Below are 12110 nucleotides of genomic sequence, written 5' to 3' on the forward strand. Positions count from 1 at the left end.
TGTGCATTGTCGGACACATGCAGCCACTTTCCTGAAACCGCTTGCGAGACTGACGGAGTCCACAGCGGGCTGTATGTCCGAAGTCCGGCTCCACCGCCTCCACCTGCAGGTTGTCAGCTGTGTGGTTTGGAATGAAAGGGAGAAAACGGGACGCCGTAACACGGGTGATATCGCTACATACTTTTCTTTTGACGGCGCCTTAACTCGCAAAGTGCTGCGGAAAACCCTGCTCCAACTCTCAACTAGCGTTTGTCTGTCTCTGGTTCTCTCTCCGCCTTGAGTCCCGCCCCCCACAAAGACCATGCGACTGACAAGAGGGTTCACTCCTCGTTACGCTAAGGAACCGAGAGTGGTCCTCCAGTCTCTTTGGTAGAGAGAGACGAGGAAAACAAACAAGCATGCAAATGGAAATTATCGCGGCCGGAAAAATTATCGAGCTCATTTTTTTTTATCGTGCGATAACTCGATTTATTGACTATCGCGACAGGCCTAGGAAGGGTTAAATCAAAACTTAAGTTATGATAATGAGATGCACAGAAGTTATTGTGGTAATAATGATCTGCTCCAATAAATGTGTTTTTTTTTCTGTCCCATGAAGCCACATGTGAAGATGAGCGTCCCAGACTACATGCAATGTGCCGAGGACCACCAGACAGTACTAGTGGTGGTCCAGCCCGTTGGCATAGTGCCCGAGGACCAGTTCTTCAAGATCTACAAACGCATCGCCAGCGTGAGCCAGGTGAGCATCAGAGACTCGCAGCGCCTCCTCATCCGCTACCGCCACCACTATCTGCCCGAAAACAACGAGTGGGGAGACTTCCAGACGCACCGCAAGGTGGTCGGCCTCATCTCCATCACCACCTGCGCCTCGGCCAAGGAGTGGCCCCAGACCGCCGAGCGCTTCCACGGACAGAAGGAGGTGTACAGCTCCACGCTGTACGACTCGCGCTTGCTGGTGTTCGGGCTGCAGGGAGACGTTGCAGAGCAGCCGCGGACGGACGTGGCCTTCTACCCCAGCTTTGAAGACTGCCCGGATGTGGAGAAGCGAGTGGACGACTTTGTGGGGTCGATATTTATTGTTCTGGAGTCCAAGCGGCTCGACCGGGCCACGGACAAGTCGGGCGACAAGATCCCACTGCTCTGTGTGCCCTTCGAGAAGAAGGACTTTGTGGGTTTGGACACGGATAGCAGGTGAGTTGTTTTGGTTTTCTGCACCATGACCACTTTTTCAAAAGCACTTTTAACATTTAAAAAGCTGGTTAAGGAGTGCTTTAATGTCCACTGCAGCCACTTTATGCGATATACTGTATATACTGCATTACTTGCAAGTGTGCGATTGTTTCTGTGCAAAGTTGCTTGTTACATCAGCCTTGCCTCCTCAAAAATCTGTCCCTTTTTTTAGATTTTTGCTGTGTTCATTTTCGTTTGTTTACCTTGGTTTATTTGTCTTTCTTCTTTTTTTCTTTCATACTGTCCTGTGAGTTTATTGTTGGGTGTGAAAAGGTGAGATGTTAGACTCATAAGTTTAGTTAACCCGATAGCGATTCCATCAGCTTTAATTCTGCCCTGAAAGAAACCGCCAGACCTTGGTGCTGTTGTGCATTTGCTCGTGACTCCAAGCCAAACTCATCGCTCCTCAACAGGTTTCAATTTTGACACAAACTCCTACGGAAAAAGCTCCATTAATGCTACGGGCCAAAAACATCCCCTTAGCTGTTAGAATAACAGTGGTATGAATACACGCTGTCAGCGACATAGTCTAGAAGTAACACTAGTCACTTTAATTAAAAGAAGGCCTGAATTACATGAAGATGAATCGAGGCTCATCACACCTCCATTAACATAAGTGATGCAATACTACACAACTTGTTGCAGTAGTTGTACACACGTTATATCGCCAATCTTGACACTGTTCCCAGTAAAGGAAACTACTAAGTTACATTCAGTTGACCACACGGTGTTCACAGAGGCCCAGCAGCCACTTTTTCTGTCTCTGCTACTAATTTACGTTCTTCCCGAGGGAAGTTAAAGCACCATACCCATGTTTTTCTCTGCTTTTGCGCATTTACAACAAATCGTGTATATAATCTTCCTTCAATGCTGCCAATGTGTCCCCTCTCCTGGCAGCCACTGGTTTCACTATGTACTAGGGGTGGGGGTCACCAGAGGCCTCATACCGATACCATATCATCACACCATATCATTGCGATTTTTAAACATATTGCCATATTCTGCGATACATTGAAGTTTTTCCAACTTCAAATTTTTCCCAAATTTAAAAAAAAAAAGCAAACGTTGTATATCTAAAAAGATTTTATCTCATTTGTTCATCTCACTTAAGTGTTATTGCTGCAAAATGGGATTGTCAAGAAGACAAACTGACCAACACATATACAGTTGTGCTCATAAGTTTACACACCCATGCTAAAGTTGACTAAAAAGAAAAATGAAAAAATCATCTTTTGGAAATTGATCTTAATGCCTTAATTTAAAAACAAAATGAGGAAAAATCCGACCTTTTAAGGACACCAATTTCTTTGTGAATGGATAGTGTATTGTAAATAAATAAATGTTCTTCCTTAAAATACAGGGGGCATAAGTATAGACACCCCTATGTTAAATTCCCATGGAGGCAGGTAGATTTTTATTTTTAAAGGCCAGTTATTTCTTGGATCCAGGATACTATTCATCCTGATAAAGTTCCCTTGGCCTTTTGGAATTAAAATAGCCCCCCCACATCATCACATACCCTTCACCATACCTAGAGATTGGGATAGGGTGCTTTCCATAAGATCATCTCTCAATGCAAATCAAACCAGCTATTAGGCTAACTGAAATAAAACCAAGGCTTGTATCATGTGAATGCAACGGTGGTGTTGTCATTACTTAGTGACAATACTGTTTCATAATGTATAGAAAGAAGCATGTTTGCAGCCTCTGCAATTAGATTTTTTTTTTTTTTATACATTACAAAATTAACCATTGGCCAGCGTCACCATTCAAAAACCCATCGCATGCATTGCCATTCAAAGTAAGTAATATTTCTATAAAAACACTGGTATGGTCCTTTTTTTTTTTAAAAGGAGGAGCTGATGGTTTGGACCCATTGAACACAGTTTGGCACAGTCACTGCTACTGAGGTCTGTCCGTGCTTCAGGAGAACATTTGGATTGGGAAGGTGCAGTCTGGGAGTTTGTCTGTTTGGCTGTAAATGCTGGAGCGACAAGCTGGCCACGCACCATCATCATGGATCTTATTTTCATGACAGCATAAATTCCCTTCCAGCTTGGCATAGCACTGCAGCTACTCGTATAAACATGAGTTTGGTAACGCCATCCGTGTACAAAAGTCCAGTTTCATTGCTGTGGTTCTTTTTTAGTTTTCATGGCTCCATAATGAGCAGCTTTTTCATTTGAGTTTTAGTCTGACGCAGAACTAGGGTTGGGTACCGTTTGGATTTTTATGATTCCGATGCCGAACTGGTACTTTTAAAATGATTCCGATTACAAACTGAAAAATGACATCAAAGAAAGGCTCTTTTTATAGTGTTTTTTTGTTTTGTTAAATTATTTAAATTTAACAATATATTAACGTTTTAAAGTACTTAATAAATATATATATATAAGTCACCTAACCCATAACTACAATAATTTAACAAATAACAGTTACACTATTAACAAGTAACTAATGTTGTTGAGTTGGTATGCCAACCAGCTTCAAACTTTAGCAGTTCTTTTGCAGAAAAGAGACCATATTTGCCTTCTCTGGCAAGATACTACACCTCTCCTGACTTATGGCATGTCCTGCACAGGAGAACACTCTCTCAGGTGGTGTCCAAGAGGCCTGTACACACTCAGGTATGAGTTTGAAAGGGCAGACAATTTGGGGAGGCTCTCCTGCCTCCCCCACCACCAGGCTACAGGCTCTTGTCCTGAACGATAGACTAGCAGAGCAAGTGTAATAGGTTTCCTAGCGATCACATGCAGTGAATGGTTAATGTGCTTTCACGTCCGTTTTGGTGAGCCCAGAGGGAAAACATGGCATTTTAAAAGTAGCCTACATTTACGGTAGCTAGCTAACGGTAGACTACAGAGAAAGTGGGATGTTTTTACGTCCGTTTTCAGAGCGTGTACAAAAAGCCGTCTATCAGCAGTGATTGTAGAGTGTGTGTCGGAAAATAGCGCGGACACACGCTTCACACCGCGAGCGGGCATGCGCGCCACTCGGCAGAAAAGGGAGAAAGCGGAGCGACAGAGGGAAAATATTTCAGTCGGAACCGAAATGAGGAACCAAAATTTGCGTTCTAATCCGGTCCGAATGCTACCGTTTGCGTAGGAACCGGTTCCATAGTGGAACCGGGTTTCGGTACCCAACCTTACACAGAACACCTTTTTATTGTTGTTCAGGAGTAGCCTACTGAGCATTAGGATTCATTTTTATTCTGCCCAGTCTTCCAGAACACTCAAATGTCTTGCACAAATAAAAACTGTTCCTCATAATAGCTCCCCTGTGTCCTCCTGGTGAAGCTGCTCCTTCCTGAGTCCCTAGGTGCATCTCCCTTCCCTTATTTGATATCTCCTCGCTCCTCGGTTGAACCGGAAGTTGTTCTGGCCCTCCTCTTGTGAAGGCCGTCCTCAAAGCTCTTATTCCGGCCCGGAGGATGGAGAGATGGAGGATGGAGGATGGATCTCTGAAGCGAGAGTCGCACGAGAGCAGCCTTCCCAGAAGCCGTAGCAGCTGAAAGCCGTTGCTAACTCCTCCGCCCATACAGCTGACGAATTCACGTGAGGCATCAGAGGAAAGGACGCGTCAACCCTCTCAAAACGCATTTCCTCGTTTCCTCTCCTCGCGTGATTTCCTCCGTCTCTCCCATGCTTCCTTGGTGGGACAGACGTGCTAGGAAGGGGAGGCAATTGGAGGAGCCGAGGATGCAATTTAAGGGAAGTGAGATGCACCCGTCGGTGTCATTGTGCAAGAGTACAGGGTTGTAGTTGTAGGTCGGCTCATGGCCTCTGTCCTCGTTTGGTTGCTCCCCTTTGCTTGTGCTTTCCCGCCCCGTACTGTACATTCCCCCTGTAGCTGACTGATAAGATTCCCCTGAGTCTCCTCTCCTGGCACCCCGCTGACATAAGAAATGACAATAGCCGAAACTCAGAGCGGTCCACTGTATGAATCGACAAAAAAAACAAATTTAAAAGTAGGGAAAAAACAACTATTATTCAAGCTGCTGTTGTCTGAAAAAGTATTTCTCTCTCTCAGGCATTATAAAAAGCGTTGCCAGGGGCGGATGAGGAAGCATGTCGGGGACTTGTGTCTCCAGGCAGGCATGCTGCAGGACGCCCTGGTCCACTACCACATGGCTGTGGAGCTGCTCAGGGGGGTTAATGACTTCCTCTGGCTGGGTGGTAAGTCTGGAGAATGGGGGGCTTATTACTAAAAGACGGGATTGAATGGTTTTATGTCTTAATGTTCGCTCATGTCTCCTTGGACCAGAAAAAAATACTTTTTCACATCTAGAACGTGAGACAGGTGCGTCGGAGGGGGACGAGTAGGTCAAAAGTAGCAAAGATGTGTTGCATGTAACACCACTTGTTAGTACTGAAACGTTGCCAGCTTTGACATTGACAAATAAAATGTTTTTTGCAAGTTAGTTTGCAAGTTTTATTTATTTTTTTGCAGCTTCTGTCTCCCTGAAATCCATTGTCTATCTATCGTCTGGCCCATACTTGACTTTTGAGACCAATACCAATATCAGGATTTTACGCATACAACACAGAAGCATCCTTACAATATGGTTATTAGTACAATTGGGACAGATGTGTACCGAGCAGGAGATTTTACAGTTGGAAAAATAAACTTGTCAGTGCAGTGTTAAGAAACTATGTAATGGCAGCACTGTTTTCTAAATTACCTCAAACATATCTTTTAGTATTTTGGTGCTGCCAATTCTTATTTCTTAGTCAACATACACACGGCTTTATATCTGCGATAAGCCAATAAATCCAAATAATATTGGCCTCGTCAATGTATTGGTCAAGCTCTTACATCAGCTGTTGATCCTGGAAATATTAATTTTCTCCTGGGTTTGAGTTGGTATTGTCTATATTACAGTCCATTTGTTCTATGCAGTTTGCTGATGCTCTTATCTGCACCGACATGCAGTGAATTCAACAGTAGAAACTGTTTCAGCTTCTTAAATCACAAAAAAAGTTGACCCAACAATCAGCGGTGTAAACTCAAGGGCTTTAACTATCCAGCGCCCTTTAGAGGCTACTGAAAGAGTAACCGAACAAACGGACCCCAAAACCATTTCTTTGCCTGGGCCATCAGAAAACAACCACAATGTACTTGGTATTTCATCTCATCACGGCACCCCCTCCCATGTGCAATTATTATGTATTCATTTATCTATTTAATTGAATGTATGTGATGTTTTGTGTCTTTCACTAAACACTAAACTTTTTTCAAATTTTGTTGTATGGTACCATGTACAGTGACAAAAAAGGCCATAGATAGCTATCTATCTAAGATCTAGGAAAGAAGAATAAATAAGAGCCAAGCACAAATTGGAACGTTTTGTCTCTGTGCCCTTCTAGCTGCGTTGGAGGGTTTGTGTTCGGCCTCTGTCATATTCCACTACCCTGGAGGCACGGCGGGGAAGACTGTCGCACGCAAGCCAAGCATCTCCCAGCCGGCAGACGCAGGGAAACGCCACAGACCAGGTGAGCGCATCGCTTTTGTAAACGGACTGATTGAAACCGTGGCCCGGAAGGAATAACAACTGAGGGCTGTTGTCTGTGAGCGAGTTTTGATTGTGCGAGAATGCCACTGCTGACTGGCAACGCCAACACCGCTACGCTTTGCTCAGCTAAGCTGCTTTCCTTTGTGTGTAGAGTACAAGATGTCGGCTTCCTAAAACTGCAGAAGCTTTCTTATTGACCCCAGTGGCTGCTAATTTGGTTCAAACTTAACATCACTACCTATTAACACGGTGTTCTATTAACACGGCCTTGTGTGTAACTACACGATGAGTAGGGCGTCGTCCTGTAGCAGTTTTCTAAGCGTTGACAAAGAGCTGCCATTATAATGCCTGGAGGATATCTGAGGATTGAGTAATTTGGTGTTGCATCTAATGATTATTTAAATGATTTGAGTACTTGACAGCTTGTTATTGTTTTAATTGTTTAGCTACATCAGCTTCACAGCGGTTTGAAATTAGATAAAGTTAGATTCAACTTTATTCTCAATGCGCACCGTGAAAATAAGTACAGTGCAACACAGTTTAGCATCTGACCATCAAACGGTGTCAAAGTGTATATATATAGAGAGAGAGATATGAATGAATGCACAAAATCAATAAAAAGCATTATACAAAATGTACAGTGCAAGTGAATGCAGCCATGATACAGTACGGACAGAACGAATACATTCTGTATATGTTTACAGCAAAAGAAGTAGCCAAGTGTAATAAACGGTATGAACAGAAAGCATGTATGTTATACGTGTAGTTTAAAAGAAGCTTGATGGTGTTTTTTGTTTCCAACAGCGCCTTTCAGGCAGCTAACCTTAACCCTAAACATAACCATTGCCGCGCTGCCTGAAAGGCGCTGTTGGGGGCAAGAAACACCAAACACCTTAAAAGAAGTGATAGTGGAGTAAAATATAGACGCAAAAATACAAAAAGATCCAGATAACTAGAGGAGTAAATACAAGGGCAATGAGTCACTGTGGTGGTAGCAGTGGTATTGCAATAATAGAAGGCAAACAAATATTTAATTTGAATTTAGAATTTTTAACCCCCATGTATTTGGTTATCTTTTTTTCCTGATAAATGACTTGCATTGTCACCAATACATTATCTCTGAAACTAATCACTTATTTCAGCACTAAAGCAAAATGACAAATTTAACGAGAACAGACAAGTGCGTTCAGTATTACTCACCGAAACGCATTGTTTGTCCAACAAACGCGTCGAGCGCATTTGCTTCCTCATAAAAACGTGCGATACTGCTTTAAAAGTCTGGACCTCACATTGTTACATCCCTGTTCACTACCCAGCACTCTTCTTCTTCTTCTTCTTCTTCTTCTTTGTTGGTGCATTGCTGTGTATCGTGGACCTCCTTACTCCCACCTGTAAGTGGAGTAGTGTGAAACAAATGGATGGACTGCAATCAACGTTTGTCATCCCTTTTCCACCAAAATTAGCTCTGGTTCTTGAACCGCTTCTGTTCAGCATTCTTGGAACCTTGGTGCTATCTAGCGAACCAGCGTGCGTTTCCACCAGGTTTTATCCATTGTAACAATTGTAATCAAGGACGTGTCATCAACGGTGGGCGTCGAACAATGTACAGCGGAAGTAAACGGCAGTAGCAAGATGGTAGATCGCATTGATCACCTGCAAGCTTTTGTTCTGGTATTACAGAGATTTGTTTTTATCCAAAAAAACAAGCTTTGGCCAACTATTAAAGAGACCACAGCACACTGCACTCCCAATCATCATTTCAATCATTTCCAACATTCTTTTACAGAACCAATTGAACATTGAATTGGATATAAAAGGCACCACTAAAAAAAGTGACCGTTACATTGTTAAGTGTAGTTTTCTACTGATATTTTCTTTCAACTAACAAAAAATAATAATCTTTCGCAATGTGTTTATTGCACCAGTTGATATTGCGATGGTGATTTAAAAAAAACCCTATGTTTGCACTTCAGGTCAAGGAAAACCTGCTATTTTTTGGTTCCTGCTGGGAACCAGCGTGGTGTGTGTGTGTCAAGGTTATTATAGTTTTGCATTTTTCATTAGTTTTTATTTTTATTTCGTTTTTGACTTTGTTTTCAAATTCAGTTTAGTTTTAATTGTTTTTTAAAGCGTGTTTGCTAGTTTAGTTGACATTTTTTTTGAAAATGCTTAGTTTTAGTTTAGTTTTTATTAGTTTTAGTCTTAGTCTTTTTTTGTAATATGGGTTAGTTGTCAGGGGCAAGATTCAAAAAGGTCAGAAAAATTAATAAAGTAGTAATAACTCAACAAAAACATCATATATTTTTAGAAATATGTATTCACCATGTATTCAACAATAACACCGGTACATATGATGATGAGCACAAATATGTAAACAGTCTACACAAGACGCAGTAGTAAGTGCAAAATGTGTAAGTGACGTGTGCCAGGAAAAAACCTAAATAGCCAACAGACTAAAGAAGCCATACATCAACAGGTGTTTTGAACTTTGGTTTGAGTAAAGTTGCGAACTTTTTGAAGTCAGTCGACTCACACAGTTGTGTAGACATCCCAGTATCAAAACACACATTAAGCCACGCTTCCTCACGCTTTTAGTGTTGATGCGTATTTACTAACCAGCAGCTGTCGGGTCGCCGGTGAAAGCCCTCCTGTAGTGTTCTGTGTCCTGCTGTTGTCTCTGTCATACTGCCTGGCCCCATACATCCATGCCCTGTACCGGCCCGAGGTCAGCTTCTGTTTTGGGGGAAGGGGGCTTTGCGTTCTCCTTGCCCTGTCACTGCTTGTTAAGGTAAGCTAGGTTAGCCTCCTTGTGCGCGCTTCTCAAATGTACTTTCAAAGTTGTGGGATTTTTCCCTTAATTGTCCACTTATTTTACCACCTTCCACTGCGAGGCACTTGCTGTTATCTGACACAGTCATAATCAAATAGGACTCTGCCGCTATGATGCCAGGCGAGGGGCATGGACTATGTTGTGTTCAATTAGACATGGAATGTCGGAATTTCTGGGTTCCCAGTCGGAAACTATATATGTCTACGGCATAGACTGAATAACACCGGTCTAAGGTGTGTGTGTGTGTGTGTGTGTGTGTGTGTGTGTGTGTGTGTGTGTGTGTGTGTGTGTGTGTGTGTTTTTTTTGTGTGTGTGTGTGTGTGTGTGTGTGTGTGTGTGTGTGTGTGTGTGTGTGTGTGTGTGTGTGTGTGTGTGTGTGTGTGTGTGTGTGTGTGTGTGTGTGTGTGTGTGTGTGTGTGTGTGTGTGTGTGTGTGTGTGTGTGTGTGTGTGTGTGTCCAGGACTTAGGCAAAGAATTTGAACATCAACAACTTCTCAGTCCCTCCCCCTCTTTCTACTAGAGGCCAAACGGTCTCCTGAGCCCCTCCCCCCGCAAGGAAGAATGAATGTGTGTGCATGAGCAGTGATTGACACGCAGTTAGCCCCCGGCCCTAATTGCGTGTGAATGAACAGGGAGCGGTGGATTTTTTGCAAATCGCACTACATATTTTATTTTTTATTTTTTTTTAATTGACTGCTTTATGTAGTTCTACTGAAACATAGGGTCAGTTTCAGCAAACATGACAGAAAGTTAGTTTTATAAGTCTTACCTACTGCATCTTTAAGCATGTTGTTGGGACTAACACTGCTAACATTGCGCCTTGCGTCATGGAGTGAATCTGCGTTCTTTCTCTCTGTCTGTAGGGGCTCAGGAGGTTCTCATTGACCCAGGTATGGTATGTCTAACCAACATAGCTCTTAGTTAGACAACTATCTGCCTGTTTGCTTGTGGTCACATTTGCCCCCTGTGTTTGATGTTGTTTTTCATCTTGCATCAGCTTCCTGATTCCTATGGTTCTATTTCATTCTTTTGGAAATTGATTGAATTCCCCCCCCCTCCCTCCCCATGGCAGGTAGTGTTCCGCTGTTTACCCTCACCTTTTTTTATTTTTTATTTTTTTAACATACATGCTCTTTCTCACAGCCACACTTTTGATGATCAGTATCACATCTACGATTGAAGACTTTAAATGGTTACCCTTACTAGCTTCTATTCCTTATTTATTCAGGCCCCATTGTTCTAACAACTCACATCTTACTCTTGATTATTACACAAAAAGCACTTATCCCTATCAAAATATTTAAAATATTTTGCTAGCACATTTGGCCATTTGAACACAAGGTTACATAATCTCTGTTGTCGCACCAGCAGGTGGCAGCTCATTGCCAGTGGTGCATACTTTGATTTCCCGCTTGTAATGCTCACTTTTGCTTAACCCCTCACTTTTCATAGCCAAAGAAATATAAGTCACGTTGTGCATTTATATTTAAAAACTGTTTTGTTTACCTCTGTGCAGTTCTTGCCTTAAGTGCTATTTATTTGTCATGGTGCGTGTGCAAATTGGCTTAAGTGCAATGCATCACGTCGTTATCCACACAATTGTCACAGTGACAGCACCGCAGCGTTGCTATGGCCACAGCCCCGTTGCTAGGCGACACACTCACTTTTGTATTTGTATTCTAATCAGATTTGGCCGAGAGATGCACCTTGCAATTGCCTTTGAAACGTTTCAGGTGCGAGTTTAACTCCGCCTGGGACGTTAGCCATGAACGCCATCTTGATCACATCTTAGGGACTCCATAGCCTCAGAATATTCATAACATCACTTATTAAAGGAGAGCAGGGAAAGTTGGTGTAGAATTACAATTTACATTTAGTTTTAAATGGGATCACCAGGAGGCTTCAGAGCTGGGAATAAACACATATTTCACATTAGTTTCATTCAACATTATCCGTTATCTCTTCAGATATGTGTAAACATTGTGAACACTGTGAATCTGTGTCTTGGTTGATGTATGCAGTATATTATGCATGTGGCGGTGGTACCCAGGGCAGTGTCTTTCAAAAGCAATCAATGGATTTAAGTTTCCCCTTCTTCCCTGCTGTCACTCCTCTCGTTCCCTTTCCCTTTGTGGTGGAACAGACGGATGGACAGTCACTCTGGTGTCTTTCCTAAACTAATTTTACACCATCCTCTTTTTGAGTGTAGGTGCCCTCACCGCCAACGGCATCAGTGCAGACACCAGCACTGAGATTGGACGTGCAAAGAACTGCCTGAGTCCTGAGGACATTATCGAGAAATACAAAGAGGCCATCTCCTACTATGGAAAGGTAATGACCAAAAAACTAATCAACCGATGTCATTGTTGTTGGATTTAAGATACTAATGGATAATATCGTGTGCCAAAATCCATTGTCATTAAACTGCGGGGGATTTGAACCCAAAATACAGTTTCCCCCTCAGGAAATAAAATAAAAAATGAATTTATAATGAAACGGCATTCAGTTCATGAGACAATACAACTCCACTGAAAATTG

The 12110-nt window shown here is 42.6% G+C and overlaps 1 protein-coding gene across 4 annotated transcripts in view; it reads left to right on the plus strand.

Annotated features, from left to right (window-relative positions):
- Window positions 1-12110, plus strand: part of trappc9 (trafficking protein particle complex subunit 9) — a 298975-nt gene that overhangs the window by 2452 nt on the left and 284413 nt on the right. The window contains exons 2-7 of one of the 4 annotated variants that reach the window (XM_039820002.1): window positions 599-1191; window positions 1474-1503; window positions 5260-5405; window positions 6597-6722; window positions 10436-10462; window positions 11782-11903. In XM_039820002.1, the coding sequence (XP_039675936.1) occupies window positions 611-1191; window positions 1474-1503; window positions 5260-5405; window positions 6597-6722; window positions 10436-10462; window positions 11782-11903 (1032 nt within the window). In that variant the 5' untranslated portion in view covers window positions 599-610. The remainder of the gene's footprint in view (window positions 1-598; window positions 1192-1473; window positions 1504-5259; window positions 5406-6596; window positions 6723-10435; window positions 10463-11781; window positions 11904-12110) is intronic. The other 3 variants (XM_039820003.1, XM_039820005.1, XM_039820006.1) reach the window with 3 other exon arrangements.

The sequence above is a fragment of the Perca fluviatilis genome, chromosome 13 (genome assembly GCF_010015445.1).
Source record: "Perca fluviatilis chromosome 13, GENO_Pfluv_1.0, whole genome shotgun sequence".
NCBI classification, from domain to species: Eukaryota; Metazoa; Chordata; class Actinopteri; order Perciformes; family Percidae; genus Perca; species Perca fluviatilis.